This window comes from Rhinoderma darwinii, chromosome 1, assembly GCF_050947455.1.
Source record: "Rhinoderma darwinii isolate aRhiDar2 chromosome 1, aRhiDar2.hap1, whole genome shotgun sequence".
Classification (NCBI taxonomy): Eukaryota; Metazoa; Chordata; class Amphibia; order Anura; family Rhinodermatidae; genus Rhinoderma; species Rhinoderma darwinii.
In genome coordinates this window covers 307,150,484-307,176,322 of record NC_134687.1, presented here as the reverse complement: position 1 = coordinate 307,176,322, position 25,839 = coordinate 307,150,484, and the positions used below count along the sequence as shown (strand labels likewise).

The 25,839-nt window shown below is 42.8% G+C and overlaps 1 protein-coding gene across 2 annotated transcripts in view; it reads right to left on the bottom strand.

Moving 5' to 3' along the window:
* NCAN (neurocan) overlaps positions 1-25,839 on the bottom strand; it is a 195,766-nt gene that overhangs the window by 72,587 nt on the left and 97,340 nt on the right. The window contains exon 7 of one of the 2 annotated variants that reach the window (XM_075825489.1): positions 7,269-8,384. The exons of the other annotated variant lie outside the window; for it this stretch is intronic. Coding sequence (XP_075681604.1) covers positions 7,269-8,384 — 1,116 coding nt within the window. The remainder of the gene's footprint in view (positions 1-7,268; positions 8,385-25,839) is intronic. 2 annotated transcript variants of the gene reach the window in all.

The following is a 25,839-nucleotide window of genomic DNA, read 5'->3' as shown; positions in this document are numbered from 1 at the left end:
TCACATGGATGTGACTCCTCATCTTTTTGTCTTTTCATGTCTGCAATCTTGTTTATGCTAGTCAGGACCATGTACCATTTGTGCTTTTTTAGGATTAGTACACCTTGGGAAGACACATCTACACTGAGTCAGAAATGCCCACAATATAGCTCACATACTGTACACCTTGGGAGCTAGCAATACATTCTACTCAGTGGCGTAGCTATAGGGGTTGCAGGAGTTTCGACCGGGCCTCTAAGCCTGGGGGGCCCATGCCATACCACATGCTTGTTAAATAAATCTTCTGTGCCGTGAAGCCGGCACTTCCTGGTTACGGTTACATTGTACACTTAGTGTACCATGTTACCGTGTTGTCATGTGACATGTCTTCCAGCCAGTGCAGTGGAAGAGCCGGTGCGGAGGACTCCAGGTGAGCTTCAGAGTCTGTATTGTAATGTGTTGTGTTGTATTGTGTTGGCTTGTAATGTATTGTGTTGTGTTGCCTTATAATGTATTGTGTAGTATTGTGCTGTTTGCGGTGGAGGGGGGGGGGGGTTAAATTACAGCCCCCCCTCCTCTCCTCACCGCAAACTGCACAATAGAACACAATACATTACACACTGTGGGCCGCGTCCCCCTGGGGATTCGTGTGAAGTCCTCCGGGGGGTCGCGAGTCACTCACTGAGGTCCCGGTTCCATTCTATGCTGGAGCAAGGAGCTGACGTCTCCTTGATCCAGCATTCACTTTGCCCTGAGCGGCTCGACGCAGGCTGGCGGGATGTAGCGACATCATCGCGCCTGTCTGCGCCGAGTCACTCATAGCACACACCGGAGGAGGCGAAGGTAATTATGCTATTTTTCTATTATGCAATATGGGGGCATTATACTGTATAAGGGGCTGATATTGCGGGGGGGGGGGGATTATACTGCATGGGGGGCTGATATGGCATGGGGGCTGATACGATGGGGGGCATTATACTGCATGGGGCTGATATGGGGGAATTATACTGTATGGGGGGCTGATATGGGGAAATTATACTGTATGGGGAGCTGATATGGGGGCATTATATTATATGGGGAGCTCATATGGAGGCATTAGGCCTCATGCACACGACCGTAGCCGTGTGCACGGCCGTGATTTTCGGGTCGGCCGGCTGCGGACTGTCAGCGGACTGTCAGCCGCAGGCCGCCCGCACGTGCACATGGCTGCGGCCATTGTTTTCAATGAGCCCGGACCGCAGAACCGGGCCGTAATAAGACATGCCCGTTCTTTCTGCGGTCCGGGCTCCCGGGCCGTGCACGGACCGCAAAAACTACGGTCGTGTGCACGGCCCCATAGAAAAGAATGGGGCCGCAATTCTCCCGTGGATTTTCGGGGGAATTGCGGACGCAAAAACACGGTCGTGTGCATGAGGCCTTATACTGTATGGGAGCTGATATGGGGGGGCATTATACTGTATGGGGAGCTGATATGGAGGGGCATTATACTGTATGGGGAGCTCATATGGGGGGCATTTTACTGTATGGGCAGCTCATATGGGGAGCATTGTACTGTATGGGTAGCTCATATAGGGGGCATTGTACTGTATGGTAAGCAGATATGGGGGCATTTTACTGTATGGGGAGCTCATATAGGGGGCATTGTACTGTATGGTAAGCAGATATGGGGGCATTTTACTGTATGGGGAGCTGATATGGAGGCATTATACTGTATGGGGAGCTGATATGGGGGGCATTATACTGTATGGGGCTGATATGGGGGACACTATAATGTATGGGGGCAGCTATGTGGGGCATTATACTGTGGGGGCTGACATGGGGAGCATTATATGGTATATGGCTGTTATGGGGGGGCATTATACATTATGGGGCATTATACTGTGTGGGGGCATTATACTATGGGGGCTGTTGGGCAATGCCTCTGGGCATAGGCGCGCGCAGGGGTCTGATGATGGTGGTGTTGGGGAGGGGTAGGGGGGCCCAAGCTGAATTCTTGCACCCGGGCCCATGAGCCTTTAGCTACGCCCCTGATTCTACTCCTCTTAGCATTTCCAATTATTTTAATAAAAGGCACATTTTAAACACATTTTTGAATTAACATGTAGGGACACATGTATAAAAGTTTCTTAGTGAAAATATCACACACATGTGAACCATACTTATAATGCTTCTGGCAGCTTGCTTTTAAAAGTTGCCCCCATGTCTGGCGGTGTTAGGTTTTAACTGTGCACCAAATTTGTTAAAGCATACCTAACCTTTCAGGTGACTTCTCAGAATAAGCTGTCATATGTGTGTACATGAGAAATAACACTATGGATGGCCATTATATGACTTGTATGTGGCATTATTTAGCAGTTTATTATTATTATTATTTAGCCCCTCTGCAGGCTCTATTATTCTCAGTTTTCCCTCAGCTAGTGGGTAAAGTCTATTTGTTATCCTGTCTTCCGTACACGGGACACATAGACAAGAGAATAACCTGCTCCCCAATCTTTTTGCAGTACACCTTCAGAAACAGCAGCAACATGGAGTAGATTACACAGAAGTAATGAGCAGTGTATCTGAGAATCCAGCACTGGGATGAGAAATAAAAAACTTACTAAAAGCTACAGCAGCGTCTCTATGTATCTCTCACTCTGCTCCTGCTCCCTATTCCCCCTCTCCTCTCCATAGACTTATATGGACAGTTGTAACCTGATCTCTCAGTGAGCTGATAGTCCATCTCATCTTGAGGAGACAGATTTAGCAGTAAGTTCAGATTAAAGGACCTTTTAGATGAGCCGACAGCTCGTCGATCGGCGCTTGTTTCGCTCGTTTGCTCCTTTGACAAGGAGCAATGGTTAGTTATGCATGGGGACAAGCAATTGTTACTACAATAGGTTGTCCCTATACATTCATACATTTCCATCAAGTTGGCAGCACATCTCCCTGTTTACACAGGGAGATGTGCTGCCTACTAGTGACCATTTTATTGGTCTGCTTGTTCATTGGTTGATCGTCGCCCTGTTTACACATATAAACACTTGTTTGGCTGATCATTGGCCCGTGTAAAAGGGCCATAAGTGAACATTTAGGGAAAGGGGGGTCTAATGAGTGTAGAAAGAGGCATTTTTCTCTAAAAATATATATTAAAAAAGCTTCTTATATCCAGTTGTACTTTAGATTCATGCAAAGTTTGTTAAAAGTTTGTGACAGCATGTAAAATATTTTCACAGGAAAAAAAAAGTAGGGCACTGGTCAGATCAAGCATAGATTTAGCCATTACAGATGCAGCATGTGCTGTAATTTAGCAACATATCAACAATATTTTAGGCTTAGGTGAGCATGCTCCAAAAACTAGTACACTTATTGTACATACAAGTCTGCCACAATTTTGTAGCATTTGACAAAAATCTGACAGCATAGAAAATTTTTATACATGTGCCCCATGGTGTTTCAATGGTACATCACCAGGCAAATTTCCACAAGACTACATTTAGAGGTACTGTCTCCAATTCCACATCACTTCAACTCACATTGCTCAAAAAAGTGTTTTAGTTTTACAAGAAACAAGAGACAAAAAGCAAATGTAACATAAAAGCGGATAATAAAATCTGCGGTTCTTCGATAGAGAATATGAAATGGTTTGCATTCTATATTTATAAGTGAGGGTAGATCTTGCTTAGTGAACTACACAAGGCAAATAAGACTGACCACTGTGTCATAGTTACTAATTAGAAAGTGCATTGTTAAAAGGGTTTCCCCAACCTGGAGCGGGAGGCGGATTAGGTCACACCCGTTTCTGGTGATAAGGTCGCCTCCTGTTCAGGGGGCCCCATTCTAGAGATAGGTGCGGGTCCCAGAGGTGGGACCCGCATCTATTGGACATTTATGTAATTTCCATTGCCATAAATTTCTAAGATGGTTAAACCCCTTTAATTACTTCTTTCACTAAATCCATTGTATAGTTAAAGGCTACTGGAAGCACTAGCCCAAACCAGCAACATCCCAAGCTGGTTATGGATACCAACATGACCTGTATTGCTTTTATTCGGATTGTTATCTATTTTGTACTCTTTGTAATGCTACAATATATAATAATCATGAGTCTAGTATCAAGGAGTAAATAAATAATACAAATGGCTTGGTCCCAGCTTTCATTTGGCTGTATCCCTCAAAAATTAAATGGAATCCGGAAAATAAATGTGAAAGGTAAATATTATTTTTCTTATAAAACGTAGTCTGCCCAATTGGCCTTTCCTATGGTTTTAAAATGGAACTACACTCTTCATTTTTCCAACATAAAATAGGAAATAATGGACAGGAATAGGAAAAATGTAGTTGATCAAATAAATGACATTTACTAATTAAAATAGTTGTACAACTTTGACTGTGTAATGGCCGCGGTCGCTGACCGATGGCATCTTCCACGTACTGGCAGCCGTGACCGCAGACCTCTGAAGACTCGCAGGCATCTCCTCCCACAGAGACGCCGGCACGCACTGCTCTCCTCTTCGACTGATGCCCGCCCCGCTCTTAAAGGGCCAGCGTGCGCATCAGAAATTTCTTCCCCAACCAATCCTAGCACACCAGAACTTTAAAAGGAACTCTGCCTACTCCTTCCTTGCCTGAGCAATGTTGTGTCTTCCCTATGTTTGTCCTGCAAATGGTTCCTTAGCTGTATCCTGTATCCCGTATGAAGTATCTGTGTCCGGTTCTAGTGCCAAATCGGGTGTCCGAGACGACTTCACCATCTGTGTCTAGTGCTCGTGCCAAGTGGATTGTCCAAGTCGACTTCACCATCTGTGTCCGGTACACGAGCCAAGTCCAGTGTCGAAGACGATTGGACTACTCCTGTCTGGTGTCCTAGCCAAGTCTATTATGTGAGATGACTGCACTACTCCTGTCTGTTGTCCTCCTAGCCAAGTCCAGTGTCTGCGATGACTGCACTACTCCTGTCTGGTGTCCTAGCCAAGTCCAGTGTCCGAGACAACTGCACTACTCTTGTCTGGTGTCCTAGCCAAGTCCAGTGTCCGAGACGACTGCACTACTCCTGTCTGGTGTTCTAGCCAAGTCCACTGTCCGAGACGACTGCACTACTCCTGTCTGGTGTCCTAGCCAAGTCCAGTGTCTGAGACGACTGCACTACGCCTTTCTGGTCTGACTTTCCAGGTACTTTGTCATCATTGACTCCCATAGACTCTGTTGATCAGCAGCTGCTCCGTTACGGCAGAGTGGCCCAGTGGGTCCACATACCTGCCTGTTGTTACAGACTGTTAATTTTTTTTTATTGAACCCAGACCAGCAACCAGGTGGTCACTGTGGTTGTGGCTACAAAAAACTCAGCTGCTGTCATGGACGGAAACTGCCACTGGTCCGAAAAATGAATCGCCAACCATGTAATAGATGAAGAGATCAGGTTCGCCAGAGTAAGAAAAACTATTTGCTAGTGGCTCTCCATTTTGGCTCATAGTGTAGAGTCTCGAGCAGGGGACACCTCTCTATGAGCTCTGTATGCCATTAAAAGCCATATAGAAAGGGGCTGTCAAGATGAGTCAACAACTTCAAAATAATTATTTAAAACTCTTAAGCATGAGAGCACCAAATAACTTTCTCCAATGTTTGACATTACAGCCCATAACAAGGGTCCTGATTTTAGTTTTAAGGATGCCTCCCTTACTTTTGATGTATGTGACAACTGTACATGGGTGCAAAGTAGCTGTGAACAAAAGTATTTTTGTTAAGTTTAAGAGCAGATAGGAATAGGGAACCCAAAATTGTAGATATTATTAATTGCAGATTTGGGAACCTTGGTTCTTATGTGGACACACTATTGTACAAGCACAATTGTGCTAAGTGTAGCGACATTTTGCAAAATACATAATGAAATGATGAATAGACTGGAAGGTGAATAGCTTTATTTAGTTTGTTGTTAAATTACTTTCTTCATGATTTTCCTTTCTTTTAAAAATAAATTAAGTATTTACATAAAATTTAGCAGCACAATGATTTAAATGGGCACCAATTTCCCTGCTTTAATGGCAAAGACATAATTATTTCAGTTCCTTATCACATTAGTATGATCAAGTTGTCACAATGACAGTCTGGTATGAATGACGGCAGTATGCTGTTAACTTAAATATACTGATCTACTAAGGTGTTGGGTTATTTGGTCAGTTTTCTGATGTGCATTAGCAGGATATCTAAAACATGAAATATAAATACAAGCCTTCTGCTTATCTCAATAGGAGCCCAAATATGGAAAGTCCACCTTGTGGTAGCTGTGGACCATTGAGATTTTAACTCTAAGGCCGAGTTCACACGACCTATTTTCAGATGTAAACAAGGCGTATTATTCCTCGTTTTATGTCTGAAAATACGGCTTCAATACGTTGGCAAACATCTGCACATTCATTTGAATGGGTTTGCCGACGTACTGTGTCGACAACCTGTCATTTTACGCGTCGCTGTCAAAAGACGACGCGTAAAATGACTGTCTCGTCAAAGAAGTGCAGGACACGCCGCGAAAAACGCGAGTTGCTCAAAAAACGTCTGAAAATCAGGGGCTGTTTTCCCTTGAAAACAGCTCCGTATTTTCAGACGTTTTTGGTCACTACGTGTGCACATACCCTTAGGCTCAATGCACAAGGTGCGTATTACATGCGGTTTTGCCGCGCGTATTTGCATGTGGCAAATCCGCAGCGCAATACATTACCAGCAAAGTAAATGAGATTTCAGGAGATCTCATGTACACGCTGCGCTTTTATCAGTACGTAAATTGACCTACGGTGCATATTTTAAAATCCGCAGCATGTCAATTTATCTTGTGTTTCCTCTTGCGAATTTTATCTGTCTAGTTTTGGGGGAAAACGCAACTTAACACGCAGCATGAAAATGCACCGATTTATGCATCAAAACGTAAAAACCCCATTGAAAAGCGCATTGAAAAACACGCGAGTAGGTGCGTTTTTTACCTGCGAATTTCCTGCGTTTTGCGGCGGTTTTTGTGCATATATTCCCCAGCGAAATACGCAACGTGTGCATGTAGCCTTATGCTCCGTAGAAAGAGAACAGACCTGCAATCTCTGACAGTCAATATTAATAAAACCCTACATTTCAAGTTTTTAATTCATTAATGAAAGAAAATAAATAAAACACGATAACTAAAATGTAATCAATTTTTCAAATGATGAATTGTTATGTAGCTAAATCATATTCTAAGTTCTTTCTTTCCTGTGTTTCACCTGCATAGTAAAGAACAAGTAACATTTTATTTTTTTAGACATATATATATTTGAATGCATTCTTACTTGGATGTGTTCCTCTACTATCCTTCACATGATAGGAATCGGATGGAGATTCTGCATGAAGTAGGCGGTCTATGACTTTGTGTGGTGCTGTTGTGCCTTCAATGTCATTGTCTATCAGGTTATCAGGTTCAACAAGTTTCTGAAGTGAATGCTTTTCAGTTACATTCATACTTGCTTTCTCCTGGGCAAGAACATTTTGTTTTGAAGCTGGTTCCTTTGTTGGATTGCCAAGAGAACCTGGTTTCCTATGTTGGATACCTTCTTCCAATGTGCTCACTTGATTTGCTATGGGAGCAAGTGTACTTCTTACTTCATTTTCCATCTGATCTGTCATACTTGGAGGTTGAATGTTTTTATAGGATGCTGAGGCTTCCAAATTGTTACCTAATCCATTAATACTTTTGTCAGAATTTAAAGAATTCCGGTCATCAAAAAGCCATGTGTACTGCCTAGAATTGTCAACATCCTCAGGAACAGAATTTATGTTTTTGTTTAACTGATGCTCTTTAGACTCCTGGTCCATATTGGAAACTTCTTCTGAAGAATCTGGAATGGACTCTTCGAGAAAATCTCTCCAACTGTTCTGTCTTGGGTTGGATTTCCTGTCTACTATATTTAAAGACCAATCCTCTTCCTGTCCCTTGGTTTCACCAGACTGGCTAGTCTTTCTTCTAGCTGAACTTGGAATTACCTGTGTCTGTTTTATTTCACTTGTGGTTTTCTGCTTTCGGATCGGAATAGTGCTGGTAGTTAGTGCCCCTGGAACCCAAGTATGTGCTACATCTGATTCTGCTGCTTCACGGGTCACTGTATGTTGCTGTACCTCTTCAGTGAATGCAGGGACAAGTAGCTTTGAAGATAATACATTTATCTCCGTTGCAATTCCCATTGAGTTTATGGGTGTTACTGGATCATTGCCTTCCATTTTAAATCCATGTATTGTAGTAGAGATGACACTGTCAGTGGCAGGCAAGGCATTATTAAATTCCAATTGTATTGCCTGTCCATGCTCTTGACTTTGCAGTTCTGGTTTTATCAGCCTGAGGTCTTCCCGTGGCAAGAACACTGGACCTTGTTTCTCATTCCCTAGCGGGGTGAGGGATGTTGCTTGAAGAGCTGTTGAGAGGCAACATGTCAAAAGGATAAATTAGAATCCTATCATGCTGAACGGAGAGAGAAGCCATCAAACCAAGCAAGGGGCTGCTCTTAATTCAGCAGTCAATTCATAGCCATAGAAAGATCTAGATTTATACATGCTCTCTTTCTATTTGGAAGTGCACCAAAGATGCTTATGGGATTAGCATACCGACATGCCACAGAAACTTGGTTTATTATATGACAATGCAATAAATATTTATGGAATGCCTTTCAAATCTCAATTTCCACACAATTATGTATATGACATTTTGCAGTTACCTCTACTGTGGTTTATAGCTGCGGTTCTGGAATTACTGGCCCTCGTAGTAGACTATATCATTATATTATAATGATAAAAATCTCCGCCTGTGTCTGCGCCAGACACTTCCCCAGGTGGGAGCTTGTGAGAGATATATCCCCTGCTCGTCTTGCCAGCCTGATTTACTGCACAACACATTTGCAGTATGCTGATTTTCCCTCGCCGTAACTTTTTTCCCCATGGGAGATTGTACTCAAATGAAGTCTAGTTTATCTTACATAATTATTTTAATTTATTAACTAAATGTTACAGACAAAAACAAATATATTACAGCAGATTTAAGAAAGATGATACAAAATATAAGCAAATTAGAAATTACTGAGACCATATAACACTGCTATAACTAGAGATTACAGTCACTGAACTTGTCCATAAATGTTCAGTAAAACATATGAACTATACGTGCGCTGCTTAAAAAAAGGAAGGAGCATCTGCTAGGATGCTAGTTGTTGAAGGTCCATGTATTATCTATTAGCTTGTTTTTAAAGCTACGCTGCTTCCGTAACTGCCATTCACTTCTATGAAAGTTACGGAAACAGCGATCTACGCTGTTTTTCTACTTACATGGTTGGAAATTACAAGTCGCAGCAGGAACAGAGAAGGATAGGTTTAGGGGGCCTCATTCTAGAGATAGGTGTCGGTCCCAGAGGTGGGACCCGCATCTAACTGACATTTATGACATAAATGTCCCTGATGGGAAAACCTTTAATTATGGACAGGAATCTCTCTCCTTATGTCTTAAAGTTTATCTTGATTTGTTTTCATTACATGTCATTTTACTTGTTTGTGGCTTCACAAATTGTAATGGGCTGCTTATTATTATTATTATTATTATTATAATATTATTATTATTTTTTATAATTGACATGCTATCACCCTCTAGCTATAGCCAATAAAATATAGTCCATTACAACCATATAGCACATGACGCAACTAAAGACATTGCCCCAAAAAATATTTTTTTTCATTGAACATAGGATCATCTTTCTAGCAACATACCATATTCTCATAGCTTGGGAAATGCCCCTTCATTTCTGTCTAGACAAAATTAAGTGACTACATCTGAGCTCCACTAAATGATGCTGAAATTCATTGTCACTTTTTAGACCTGCCCTCCTTGCACAGTGTAAATTTAGTGTGCATTAGAAAAACATGACTACTTTACTGCAGAACATGTGCCTCACCTGTCCACAGGTTGTGTGTGTAGGCAGCTCAGCCCCGTTGACTTCAATGAAGCTCATTTGCAATACGAAACACAACCCATGGACAGGTTTGGCGCTATTTCTGGAAGAATGCATTTAATACTGTACCATACACGTCATTTTGCGGGAAGGTGTTAAGAGGGATACTTATTTAATGGTATAATCTTATTTAATTAATCTAGGTATATCAAAATAACATTAAAACTTTTGAAAAGTATTTAGACAGGCTGGCCATAGATACATGTTAATTGGCCAAAAGATTCCATGGCTGACAATCAACAGGAACAGGCAATGCGTTACACTCCTTTATATTGATTCCAATAGAGTGCTTGTCATATGGAGGAGGTTGGATCTAAGGATACCTAGAGGAGTCAGTCGAACCCAACGATTTTGGCCCTCCGCTGGCAATACGTGACAGGGGAAAGAAGTATCAGCATGTTGGATTTCAAAATTGAATTAAAAACACATGCACGCTCGGCTGAGCTGGACATGCATGTGTATGGAGGAGTCGAGAGGAATAGCTGACAGCCGAATAAGCGTTTGGCTGACAGCTATTGTAAGTGTATGGGAAGCTTTAACCACAGAGCGCATAAGATTTATTTGAAGCCAATTTACTGCTTTTATCTCCTAAATCTTCCTCCGTCTTCAGATTTTATTTAAAATAGGTACACATAAATGTCTTTTGAGATACAAAAGGTCTATGCCCTCTTTACACATGAAAACTGCACCAAAAATGCCAAATAAGTCACACAGGCAGTGGCATTTTTTGGTGCAGTTCTTGTTACAGTTGATGTCTATGGGGAAAACGTCTTCAGCAGCAGGAAATGCTGCATTTAAAAAAAAAACAAAAAAACAAAAAAAAAAACAGGATCACAAAGTCAAAGAAATATTACAAACCAAAACACAATTTCTTCATATTTTCCTATTGACTAAAAGCAAACATAGGCCAAGTGTGCATGTTTATGCTGGAATCGGGTGAAATAGCTGTTGGCAGAACAAGCGTTCGGCCAACAGCTTATGGTGAAGACATGGACATTTTTCTATGTGCAAAAATCCCTTTAGAGCAAATATTTGTTTGTAACTGAATCTTTAAACCTTCCCCCAGCTGTTTGATGCGTTTTAGTTCATTTACAGCTTTATTCCAATATCTTCGCCTGAAGCTTTGGGACAGCATAGGAAATATTCAAGAGAGCGAGTGGCGGGATACTCAGATTAATCCCCTTTTCTGCTCCACATGCTGGTGTATCTTTCAATAAGGTCATAATTATTTATCTGATTAAGACTTCCATCAAATATTCATTGGAAAGGATTAGTCAAGACAAACGTATTGATTTGGGTGAATCAATTTTTCTCAGCATTCCTAATTCATTCGTCCCTCACCATGTAACCTTCTAAAGCCCCTGTATCATTTTCACGCTATGTGACTTTTACTGCTGGGAAATATCTGGCCCTATAAGGATGAAGGATTGTTTGTAATAAAGCTCTTATAGGACTAAATTGTCATTATCAGTATTTATCATTACTGGGAGCTTCAGAATCAGCTGAACTGTGAAGACTTGCACATAATTGTCCTTATAGGAGTTTTAGGTTTGTCAGGGAAAATTCAACAGCAATGTTTATTAAGCCATTATTGGCAGAACTTCATTAACATGATGTTGTACATAACTAAACAATGCATAAGCATGTCATTTCTAAAATAGATATAAAATGCCAGCAAAATATAGGGTTAGAATGTCTTATCATAGAATGAACTGAGCTAGGGAAATCTGGTCATAAAATGTGCCAGACTGAAGGTGAAACTGGTCATAAAATGTGCCAGACTGAATTCGGCTCCTCACTTTCCACATCTATAAATGAGGATAAAATGATCATGGTGCCACACACTGTCCCCCTAAATATAATTGTGTCAAACACTGTAAAGTAAAGCACCACATACATAGTGCCCCCTGTAGATAGCACCACACACAGCCCCCTGTAGATAACGCCACACACAGCCCCTTTAGATAGCGTCACACAAAGCCCCCAGTAGATAGCATCACACACAGCCCCCTATAGATAGCGCCATACAGTCCCACAGTAGAGAGCGCCACACACACCCCCTGTAGATAGTGCTGCACACGTACCCCTGTAGATAGTGTCACGCCCAGCCCCCTGTAGATAGGACCACAAACGGGCCCCTGTACATAGTGCCACACACACCGCCTGTAGATAGTGCCACATCCCCCCTGTAAATAGCATCACACAGAGCCCCCCTATAGATAGCGCCACACAGCCCCCCTGTAGATAGCACCACACAACCCCCCTGTAGATATCGCCACACTGACCCCTTTAGATAGCGCCACACAGACACCCTGTAGATGGTGCCACACAGTCCCCTGTAGAAAGTGCCACACAATCCCGTGTAGATAGCATCACACACAGCCCCTGTAGATAGTGCCACAGCCCCCCTGTAGATAGAGCCACACCCCTTACAGATAGCACCACACACAGCACCCTGTAGATAGCACTACAAACAGCCCCCTGTAGATAGCGCCACATACACCCCCTGTAGATAGTGTCACACCCCCTATAGATAGCGGCCCACACACCCCCTGTAGATAGTGCCACACCCACTTTAGATAGCATCACACACAGCTCCCCTGTAGATAGTCAACACCCTCCCTGTAGATAACGCCACACCCCCATAAGATAGCGCCACAGATAGCCACCTGTAGATAGCACCACACACAGTCCCCTGTAGAAAGCGCCACATACACCTCCCTGTATATAGCGCCACACACAACCTCTGTAGATAGCTCCACACACAGCCCCCTGTAGATAGCATCACACACAGCCCCCATGTAAATAGTGCCACACACCCCCCCTATAGATAGCGCCACACAGCCCCCTGGTACATAGCGTCAAACAGCCCCCCTGTAGCTAGAGCCACACCCCTTACAGATAGCACTACAAACAGCCCCCTGTAGATAGCGCCACATACACCCCCTGTAGATATTGTCACACCCCCTATAGATAGCGGCCCACACACCCCCTGTAGATAGTGCCACACCCACTTTAGATAGCATCACACACAGCTCCCCTGTAGATAGTCAACACCCTCCCTGTAGATAACGCCACACCCCCATAAGATAGCGCCACAGATAGCCACCTGTAGATAGCACCACACACAGTCCCCTGTAGAAAGCGCCACATACACCTCCCTGTATATAGCGCCACACACAACCTCTGTAGATAGCATCACACACAGCCCCCATGTAAATAGTGCCACACACCCCCCCTATAGATAGCGCCACACAGCCCCCTGGTACATAGCGTCAAACAGCCCCCCTGTAGCTAGCACCAACCCCCTTGTAGAAAGCACCAAACAGCCCGCCCCTGTAGATGTGCCACCCCCTTTAATTAATGCCGCACTTATCTGTCTCCGTTCCAGCGCCGTCCTCTTCTCCGATGATGCAGGCCTGGTCTCTTCTGACCAGGCTGCATCCAGGGGAACGTCATCGCGCCACCTGATTAAAAAAAAAATCTGACGCTTCCCTTGCCTTGCCAGTGATGTCAATTGTATCCGCATCCTTTAAACGCGGATACAATTGATTCCAGGGGCCTTCAGTTGTGCTGCGGTTTATGCAGTGACTTGCGGCAAAAACATGACAAAACTAAGATGTGGTCTTTGGGCGGCCATGGGCCCCGCTGGAGCCTCGGACCCCGGGCGGCTGCTCATAACGGATTCATACAGCGTCTGCTGTGTGGACCGGAAGTCTCTTTCTCTATGCATTCCTATGAGACTCACATTGAGCGTCACATAGGAATGCATAGAGACAGAGACTTCCGGTCCACACAGCAGACGCTGTATGAATCGGCCGGTTACAGTGCAGTCACGTGACCGCATTGCGGCCAGAATATTTCTAAAACAAAGCGCCCGGTAAGAGAATAGACTGCCCATCCTTTATAATAATAATAATAATAATAAAAAAAACTGGATTGTAACTTACGGTACAACAGTGGTCATGTGACCACTCAAAAGTAATATTTTGATAATCCAAAAGTACACTATATGGACAAAAGTATTGGGACACACCTCTTTATCATTGAATCAGTCTTTCATTCAGTCCCATTGCCACAGGTGTATACAATTAAACATCTAGCCATGGAGTCTGCCTTTACAAACATTTGTGAAAGAGCTTACTGAATTCCAGCGTGGTACTGTAATAGGATGCCACCGTTGTAGCATGTCAGTGTGTGAGATTTCTTCCCTCCTAGATATTCCACGATCAACTGTGAGTGATATAATTGCAAAGTGGAAGCGTTTAGGAACCACAGCAACTCAGCCATAAAGTGGCAGACCATGGAAAGTTGCAGAGCAGGGTTGCTGAGGCGCAAAGTGCATGAAAGTCACCAACTCAATAACTACAGTTTGTAACCGCCACTGGCATTAACATCCGCACAAAAACTGTGTGGCGGGAGCTTCATGGTATGGGTTTCAATAGCCGAGAAGATGCTTGCAAGACTTACATCACCGAGCACAATGCCAAGTGTTTGATGAAGTAGCGTAAAGCACGCCGTCACTGGACTCTGGAGCAGTGGAAACGTGTTCTGTGAAGTGACGTATCAAGCTTCTCTGTCTGGCAGTTTGATGGACGAGTCTGGGTTTGGTGAATGCCAGGAGAATGTTACCTGCCTGACTTCATTGTACCAACTGTATAGTTTGGTGGAGGAGGGATAATGCTATGGGGTTGTTTTTCAGGGGTTGACCTAGACCTCTTAGTTCCAGTGAAAGGAAATCTGAATGCTTCAGCATACCAAGACATTTTAAACAATTGTATGTTTCCAACTTTGTGGGAACCATTTGGGGAGGGTCCTTTTTTGTTCCAGCATGACTGTGCCCCAATGCACAAAGCAAGGTCCATAAAGGCATGGTTGGGTGAGTTTGGTGTGGAAGAACTTGGATGGCCCGCACAGAGCCCTGACCTCAACACCATCGAACACCTTTAGGATGAACTAGAATGGAGATTGCGAGCCAGGCCCTCTCTCCCAATATCAGTATCTGACCTCACAAATGCTCTTCTGGATGAATGGGCAAAAATTCCCACATATACACTACAAAATCTTGTAGAAAGCCTACCCAGAAGAGTGGAAGATGTTTTAGCTGCAAAGGGGGTCCAACATATTAAAGGGAACCTGTCACCAGCATTTCACCTATTAAACCAGCAATACCTTGTAGAAGTGGGTGAAAAATAATTTTTATGTAACCATAACTATCTTCTAAGTAGGCTCTGTACCTTTAGTATTCCATTTTTTTGTGTTCCTGTGTCATATGCTAATGAGCATATAAGAGTCATATCTTCATTCCACAAGCCTTTCAGAGTTAACCCCGCCTCCTTACTTTTGATTGACAGCTCATCTCCTCCCCCCAGCACACACAAAATCCTGCGCTTGCGCATCAATGTCCTGTTCTGGTGCGTGCGCACAACGGGACACCATAGAGGCACATGCGCAGCAACTAGATTTGAGGCCTGGATGAAGCAGGGAAGGGTATCAGACTATACATGACGAGCACATGCGCACTATCCCAGACAAGATTTTGGCATTCAGGGCTGGCCAGTTTTTGGCGGTGGGCGGGCATAAGAAGAGGAACGAATGAGACTGCCCGATTATTACCATAAAAGTAGCAAAATGTTTGCAGACCATTATTTACGGTCGGAGGAGAAGTTTAGGAGAGGGGATAACAACAATGAACATATTACAGCAGCAGCCAGCGAGGGGTGAGTAGAGTTGACAGGTTCCCTTTAATGCCTATGGATTTAGAATGTGATGTCATAAAAGCTCCTATAGGTGTAAAGTGTAGGTGTCCTAATACTTTTGTCCAATATACTGTATATTTGATTATAGGAAGCTAGATGGTGTTGGAATGCAGTCTAGGCATCCATCCCTAAGACTGTGCTGAGTTAGTTAGTGACCAAACTGATTCCCAATTGTATGTATCTCCTGATTGAAAGAGAAAAAAACCTGTGGTTTGTCTGCATCCTGCTGGGATCTGGTGATTTAATGCCCTTGTATCAGTAAGGGTGCTATTACACGGCCCGACATGGGTCGTGTAAACGAGCGCCGATCAACTAGACAGCTCATTGATCAGCGCTTGTTTGCTCCGGTCGCTCGTCCCCATATATTTTTATCATGTTGGCAGCACATCTCCCTGTTTACACAGGTAGATGTGCTGCTGACAACGATAATAGTTGCGTTATTTAAAACAATGCAATCAGCCGATGAACAAGCGTTTGCTCGTTCATTGGCTGATCGTTGCCCTGTGTAAAAAGAGCCTTAAGTATGGCCTTTTTCTTTGATTTTAAGTAAGTTTGATTCCATTTCCTGTGATTCACCCTCGGAATGTAGCAGATTTTTCCAGGAGGTGCCGTGTCCAGACCTATGTAGTATTACATGTTGGCTACCAGAGCTCATCGAGTGTGGTCCCAAGTGGGGGGGGGGTGCTTGATAGAGGTTGTCTTCAAGAGCCAACCCCTTTATTGTACCTGATACTATACAATCTCTCAGTATTGCCTTTCCTCCTTTTGTAGTATCACTATTGGTGGAGACAGAATGTCTAGTCATTAGATCCATAATCTAGATCTAGAATTAGATCTTAAAACATCAAACTAGTAAAGCAATTGATTTGTGCCTTCTCCTGCTATTTCTCAATATAAAGTGTGAAGTGTAGATGGATGAAGCTTCTTTTCTTCTCTCTGCTTATTATTCTCTCGCTGGAAATCACTGACTGCCTCACAAGATTTCGGAGCACAAGACATTGGTGTGTCAGTCACACACCACTTGAAGGATCATGATGGATTTTATATAGATGAGGTGAAGATGAGAATAATTTCAAGAAATGTTATGCTCTTACAACCTGGCACTGAATTCATGCTCTGATGACCAACAGTATTTTATGGATCTGCCAAACCATATTTTATAAAGGGACAATACAAGCTAAAGTCCATCCTATCTCCATTTACTGAGCAGTTGCAAACAACCTACTATTGTCTGTTAGCCACAATTTTAGTCTGGCGATAGAAGAACTTCGTGTTTATCAATGGGCTTTATAACAGAAAGTCTAGAAAATGCCCTCTCCCATGACATCTCCAGATCTGCAATATTTGGGTTGAAAACTTGGACCTTGGAGAGGCGCTGCTGATATAGTTGGAATAAAATCGAGGTCTCCAGATCTGAGAACCTCCAGAAACATTCACATACATATACTGTATATAAATAATATTAGAATCTGTGGACTGCTGACTTAATGTCTCTTTAAAATATTTAAACTTAACACTGTCAACGTTGGGGTGGAGATGTTTACTTGATAATGTTCCGATTTTTAACACTCCACCAAATTTCAGATTGCATAACATTTTCATTATTTTCAGGTTTAAGAAATATATATATATATATAATATCTATAGCTGTGAAGACTCCAATCCGGTCGGCCAGCATTCAGCAAATAGGATAGCTTGTAATCGAACCGAGCAAAAGCAAAAAGACAAGGAATAACGTGTAAAATCCTGGTTTCCAGCCACAAAGAGGAAAACATTGGTGATGGTGACAGATATACTAAAGAAATCATTTATTAATTCATTTCAATTAAACAGATCAGCTAAGAACACAAAGGTTCATTTCTAGTCCTGTAAATATCTATGGAGATCAATCGGAAAACGATAAAGGAAATGCATAAAGACTATGGTGTTTTTATTTGAGATGAGATGCAACCTTGGAATACCTATTTATGTGCCTAGTAACCGATAATCTCTACCAATAAGATCATCTCGCTCAAGGCATTGGAAATGTATGTAAAATGGTAAATAACAAGGTTTAACAAGATATCCATAACTGAGAAAGAAATTATTTTCTAAAGATATAGTATATTATGCTAAAGTTACAGTGCTATGTCAAAGATCACCTTTTTATTGACTTGTTTTTCTGTCAAAACGGCCATAATTACTTTCAGTTCAAAAAAGAAGAAAAATGTATCAGAAAATTAGACAAAGGCATCAGTATAGTATTAAATCTATCAGTATTTAATTGCACCACGCTTTAATTCTGTGCACCCTACTGCCGCTTTAATGCTTCTATCCTTTTCATTTTAAATCCAATAAGCTCCGAACAAAAAGTTTTTTCACAAGGGCCACTAACAATATATTACCCTTCCAAGCAACACTAACGCAGTTCACATGCAGCAGATTTGTTGCAGAAATTCATGCACATGCTACAGAAACAATCATATTCAGATGTATTGAATAGTTTTTCAATCTCAGAAATCCCTGCAACAAAACTGCCATGTATAAATATATTATATCCGGGCTTCCGTAATTACGGGTGACTACGTGTGTGCACCCGTAATAACGGGAGCGTTGCTAGGCGACGTCAGGGGCTAGTCACTGTCCAGGGTGCTGAAAAAGTTAAACGATCGGCAGTAACTCTTTCAGCACCCTGGACAGTGACTTCCGATCACAATATAGACCAATGTGTAAAAAAAAATAGAAGTTCATAGTTACCCATAACTCCCTGCTTCTTCCTACAGTCCGGCCTCCCGGGATGACGTTTCAGCCCATGTGACCGCTGCAGCCAATCACCGGCCAATCACAGGCTGCAGCGGTCACATGGACTGCCGCGTCATCCAGGGAGGTCGGGCTGAATGTCGAAAGAGGGACGCGTCACCAAGACAACGGCCGGGTAAGTATGAATTTCTTTTACTTTTACTTCGGAAAGGGCTGCCCCTTCTCTTTATCCTGCACTGATAGAGAGAAGGGGCTGCCGATTAGTGCAGTGCAATTTTGCAGCGAAAAAGTGCCCGTAAATATGGGTGGAATACTGGTGACACCGGACCCGTATTTACGGGCACGGGTCCTTAAATACTGGTGCAATACGGGTCGAATACGTGTGACCAAGGACCCGTATTTACGCCAGTATATACGGGAGGACGGGAGGAAAAAAAATACGTTTGTGTGCATTACTGCGCTGGCGAGACAGGGAACTATTCATTCCCTTCCCCCCATTCGGCGCTTTACTAATGACAGTCGGCGCGATGATGTCATCACGCCGACTGCGCCATTACACTGGATGACACCCTCTGGTCTCTGACCAGTCCTGCGGCGCTGGAGGAAGAAGCGGGAACGGGGACAGGTGAGGAAGTTTTTTTTTTGTTCTGGGCAGCGTTGGGGGTGAAAGATGCACGGGGCATTATCTACAGAGGACATTGTAAGTGGCGCTATCTACAGGGGACGTTATCTACATAGGGCATTGTAACTGGCACAATCTACAGGGGTCATTATTTACAGAGGACATTGTAACTGGCACTATCTACAGGGGTCATTATCTACAGAGGACATTGTAATTGGCACTATCTACAGGGGTCATTATCTACAGAGGGCATTGTAACTGGCACTATCTACAGGGGACATTATCTACATAGGGCATTGTAACTGGCACTATCTACAGGGGACGTTATCTACATAGGGCATTGTAACTGGCACTATCTACAGGGGATGTTATCTACATAGGGCATTGTAACTGGCACTATCTCCAGGGGACGTTATCTACAGAGGGCATTGTAACTGGCACTATCTACAGGGGATGTTATCTACATAGGGCATTGTAACTGGCACTATCTACAGGGGACGTTATCTACAGAGGGCATTGTAACTGGCACAATCTACAGGGGACTTTATCTACATAAGGCATTGTAACTGGCACAATCTACAGGGGACGTTATCTACAGGGGGCATTGTAACTAGCGTTATCTACAGGGGATTTTATCTACATAGGGCATTGTAACTGGCACAATCTACAGGGGACGTTATCTACAGAGGGCATTGTAACTGTCACTATCTACAGGGGGCATTGTAACTAGCGTTATCTACGGGGGACATTTTCTACAGAGGGCATTGTTACTGGCGCTATCTACAGGAGGCATTTTCTACAGGGGGCATTGTTACTGGCGCTATCTATAGGAGGCATTTTCTACAGAGGGCATTGTAACTGGCACTATCTACAGGGGGCATTGTGACTGTCGCTATCTACTGGGGGCATTGTTAGTGTGTGTTGTGTTTTAGTTAACAGTGTTTGACACAATTTAATTCAGGGGCGCAGCGTGTGGTACTATTATATTCAGGAGTACAGTGTATAGTACTATTATATTCAGGAGTACAGTGTATAGTACTATTATATTCAGGAGTACAGTGTATAGTACTATTATATTTAGGGGCACAGTTTATGATACTATTATATTTAGAAGCATAGAGTGTGGCATCATGAGAAATGTAATCTTCATTTATAGGTGGATGTTGGAAAAGTGAGGAGCTGAAGAAATGGGCCCAGCCCTTAAGAAGTCTGAACCAGATGGAGAAAAAAAAAGAAAAAGAACGAAAAAGAATCTGAGACATCACCTGTGAGTCATTCAATGTAAATGTTTATTCTCCCTGTGACTGATGAGTACTGTAGTCACTGTATGATCTGCAGCGAGATGACGGATGGTAGCATTCTTTTGTGTTAAATAGCAACTCCCAGCATAACCTAAACATTGTTCAGGCTATACTGGGAGCTGTTTTATGTCGTACAAATTTATACAACAGGGGTTAAACTGAATTTGCAAATGATCTCTGTACTGAACTGTATTTGTTCTTGTGCTGTATATATGTACTGAGCTCGGTTCGGTTGCCGCATATATGTACTGAGCTTGGTTCTGGGTCTGTATATTTGTATTGATCTTGGTTCTGGGGCTGTATATATGTACTGAGCTTGGTTTTGGGGCTTTATATATGTATGGAGCTCGGTTCTGTTGCTGTATATATGTACGGAGCTTGGTTCTGGGGCTGTATATTTGTATTGATCTTTGTTCTGGGGCTGTATATATGTACTGAGCTTGGTTTTGGGGCTGTATATACAGTGAAGGAAATAAGTATTTGATCCCTTGCTGATTTTGTAAGTTTACCCAGCAGTCAGACGTTTTTTGTAGTTGATGATGAGGTTTGCACACATGTTAGATGGAATTTTGGCCCACTCCTCTTTGCAGATCATCTGTAAATCATTAAGATTTCGAGGCTGTCGCTTGGCAACTCGGATCTTCAGCTCCCTCCATAAGTTTTTGATGGGATTAAAGAGGCTCTGTCACCAGATTTTGCAACCCCTATCTGCTATTGCAGCAGATAGGCGCTGCAATGTAGATTACAGTAACGTTTTTATTTTTAAAAAACGAGCATTTTTGGCCAAGTTATGACCATTTTCGTATTTATGCAAATGAGGCTTGCAAAAGTACAACTGGGCGTGTTGAAAAGTAAAAGTACAACTGGGCGTGTATTATGTGCGTACATCTGGGCGTGTTTACTTCTTTTACTAGCTGGGCGTTGTGTATAGAAGTATCATCCACTTCTCTTCACACCGCCCAGCTTCTGGCAGTGCAGACACAGCCGTGTTCTCGAGAGATCACGCTGTGACGTCACTCACAGGTCCTGCATCGTGTCAGACGAGGCTACAGATGATTCTGCAGCAGCATCGGCGTTTGCAGGTAAGTCGATGTAGCTACTTACCTACAAATGCTGATGCTGCTGCAGAATCAACTGTAGCCTCTGGTGCCGACACGATGCAGGACCTGTGAGTGACGTCACAGATCTGCACTGACAGAAGCTGGGCGTTCTGAAGAGAAGTGGATGATACTTCTCATCAGAACGCCCAGCTAGTAAAAGAAGTAAACACGCCCAGATGTACGCACATAATACACGCCCAGTTGTACTTTTACTTTTCAACACGCCCAGTTGTACTTTTGCAAGGCTCATTTGCATAAATACGAAAATGGTCATAACTTGGCCAAAAATGCTCGTTTTTTAAAAATAAAAACGTTACTGTAATCTACATTGCAGCGCCTATCTGCTGCAATAGCAGATAGGGGTTGCAAAATCTGGTGACAGAGCCTCTTTAAGGTCTGGAGACTGGCTAGACCACTCCATGACCTTAATGTGCTTCTTTTTGAGCCACTCCTTTGTTGCCTTGGCTGTATGTTTCGGGTCATTGTCGTGCTGGAAGACCCAGCCACGAGCCATTTTTAATGTCCTGGTGGAGGGAAGGAGGTTGTCACTCAGGATTTGACGGTACATGGCTCCATCCATTCTCCCGTTGATGCGGTGAAGTAGTCCTGTGCCCTTAGCAGAGAAACACCCCCAAAACATAATGTTTCCACCTCCATGCTTGACAGTAGGGACGGTGTTCTTTGGGTCATAGGCAGCATTTCTCTTCCTCCAAACACGGCGAGTTGAGTTAATGCCAAAGAGCTCAATTTTAGTCTCATCTGACCACAGCACCTTCTTCCAATCACTCTCAGAATCATCCAGATGTTCATTTGCAAACTTCAGACGGGCCTGTACATGTGCCTTCTTGAGCAGGGGGACCTTGCGGGCACTGCAGGATTTTAATCCATTACGGCGTAATGTGTTACCAATGGTTTTCTTGGTGACTGTGGTCCCAGCTGCCTTGAGATCATTAACAAGTTCCCCCCGTGTAGTTTTTGGCTGAGCTCTCACCTTCGTCAGTATCAAGGATACCCCACGAGGTGAGATTTTGCATGGAGCCCCAGATCGATGTCGATTGACAGTCATTTTGTATGTCTTCCATTTTCTTACTATTGCACCAACAGTTGTCTCCTTCTCACCCAGCGTCTTACTTATGGTTTTGTAGCCCATTCCAGCCTTGTGCAGGTCTATGATCTTGTCCCTGACATCCTTAAAAAGCTCTTTGGTCTTACCCATGTTGTAGAGGTTAGAGTCAGACTGATTAATTGAGTCTGTGGACAGTCGTCTTTTATACAGGTGACCATTTAAGACAGCTGTCTTTAATGCAGGCACCAAGTTGATTTGGAGCGTGTAACTGGTCTGGAGGAGGCTGAACTCTTAATGGTTGGTAGGGGATCAAATACTTATTTCTCTGTGCACAATGCAAATAAATATATATAATTTTGACAATGTGATTTTCTGTTTTTTTTTTATATAATCTATCTCTCACTGGTAAAATTAACCTAGCCTAAAAATTCTAGACTGTTCATGTCTTTGACAGTGGGCAACTTACAAAATCAGCAAGGGATCAAATACTTATTTCCTTCACTGTATGTACTAGGCTTGGTTCTGGGGCTGTATTTATGTACTGAGCTTGGTTCTGGTGTGGTATATATATGTACTGAGCTGGGTTCTGTTGCTGTATATATGTACTGAGCTTGGTTTTGGGGCTGTATATTTGTACTGAGCTTGGTTCTGGGGCTGTATATATTTACCTTCTCTTAAGGTAAAAGTAGATGTTAAAATCTACTTTTACCTTAAGAGAAGGTAAATATATACAGTAAAAACTAAACCCAAAAAACCATGGAGGAATCTCCGTTTTTTTCCAATTCACACATTATATGGTACTTTACATGGTGCCAATAAAAACTACAACTCCTCCCGCAAAAAAAATAATCCTTCACACACCACTCCATTGACACAAAAATAAAAAAGTTATAAAGCTCCTGACCACTTTAGTGTCTCAAAATATTATGCTTTTTCTCTTCTGTATGGCTCATTCTGCTTTTACCGCTAATTCAAAACCGTGCCAGATCTGTGGCCACCTAAACAGAAATCTGCAAATATATACGGTACTGCGTCTTCAAAGTTCTGTCTTCAGAATTCGGGGAGGGGGGCCCAGACTTGGAAAAAGTGCCCGGGGCCCATGGTACCCTTAATCCGCCCCTGTTCAGGGGACTCGGGACTCTGTTCTCTTGACACACAGTGATCAAGCACTGATCACCTATCCTGTAAATAGGTGATAAATTGTTGTGGGGGGGATAACCCATTGAATAAGATATTTCTGAATAGATTAGATACAAAAAAAATCCACCTGCATAAGGAAGGAGAAAGCTAAAGGAAAAAGTGAACATACTGTTTTATCATCAAGTTCAATGTATAAACAGCATACGGTAGGCTCCTGAGCTTGTTTCTGTGGTTGCTGCAGGCAGCCAGAGTTTTGGCATTTAAAGAGGCTCTGTCACCACATTATAAGTGACCTACATTGTACATAATGTGATCGGCGCTGTAATGTAGATTACAGCAGTGTTTTTTTTATTTAGAAAAACGATCATTTTTGACGGAGTTATGACCTATATTAGCTTTATGCTAATGACTTTTTTAATGAACAACTGGGCGTGTTTTATTTTTTGGCCAAGTGGGTGTTGTGGAGAGAAGTGTATGACGGTGACCAATCAGTGACCAATCAGCGTCATACACTTCTCCCCATTCATTTACATAGCTATATCGCTATGTGCAGCCACATAAACACACTATAACGTTACTGCAGTGTCCTGACAGTGAATATACATTACCTCCAGCCAGGACGTGATGTCTATTCAGAATCATGATACTACTGTAGCGTCTGTGTGATATTTACAGCAAGGCAAGCGTAATCTCGCGAGATTACGATGTAATCTGTCATTTCAAAAAAGATTACGCTTGCCTTGCTGTAAATATCACAGAGACGCTACAGAAGTGACAGGATTCTGAATACACATCACGTCCCGGCTGGAGGTAATGTATATTCATTGTCAGGAAACTGCAGTAACGTTATAGTGTGTTTATGTGGCTGCACATAGCGATATAGCTATATCGCTAGTGCTGTGCAAATGAATGGAGAGAAGTGTATGATGCTGATTGGTCACTGATTGGTCAGCGTCATACACTCCTCTGTACAACGCCCATTTGGCCAAAAAGTAGAACACGCCCAGTTGTTCATTAAGTAACTCATTAGCATAAAGCTAATATAGGTCATAACAAAAATGATCGTTTTTCTAAATAAAAAACACTGTTGTAATCTACATTACAGTGCCGATCACATCATGTACAAGATAGGCCACTTATAATGTGGTGACAGAGCCTCTTTAAGGCTGTGTTCACACTAGATTCGTGGCTGATCCAAACGGTAACTGACGGACCCCACTAACTTATAATAGAGTCCATTGCGGGTTCCATTGGGGCTTCTTTGATTTTAACTGCATGAATAGTGCTGCATGCTGAGCTATTCTTGTTTTTTAAAAGTGCCAGAAGGAACCTGACAGAGGCTCTGAATGCATATGGGAACAGGGGATCTCTATATCCAAAACTAAGTTTAAGGCTGGGTTCACACGACCTATTTTCACGCGTAAACGAGGCGTATTATGCCTCGATTTACGCCTGAAAATAGGGCTACAATACGTCGGCAAACATCTGCCCATTCATTTGAATGGGTTTGCCGACGTATTGTGCAGATGACCTGTAATTTACGCGTCGTCGTTTGACAGCTGTCGAACGAAGACGCGTAAATTGACTGCCTCGGCAAAGAAGTGCAGGGCACTTCTTTGCAACGTAATTTGAGCCGTTCTTCATTGAACTCAATGAAGAGCAGCTCAAGATTTACGAGCGTCACAGACGCCTCGCATAATACGAGGAGGAGCTTTTACGGCTGAAACGAGGCAGCTGTTTTCTCCTGAAAACAGTCTGTCTTTTCAGACGTAAAAGCCTCTCATCGTGTGCACATAACCTAAGGGTGGACATTCATTTTAAGTATCTTGTCTGGAAAAAAAAAAATGTAAACATCCTGCCCAAATCCTTTCTTTCTAAGCAGTTTTTTTTCTGTGAACTTATACAAGTGTGTTGTTCAGGAGCATTGACATTTCGCAATAACTGCAACTGAAGAAAATATATTACATGTCTGACGGAACTGCAGCAATAGATGATTTGGTATTATTAATCAATGGTTTATTTATATATATATATATATATATATATATTGTGAGGGTTTAGCATCAGGAGAGGTTGGTACAGCGGTTTCTTTGTAGCCAGAGACAGGGACACCGTGCATTAAAAGTCATAACAGGGCTTTGCCTGTG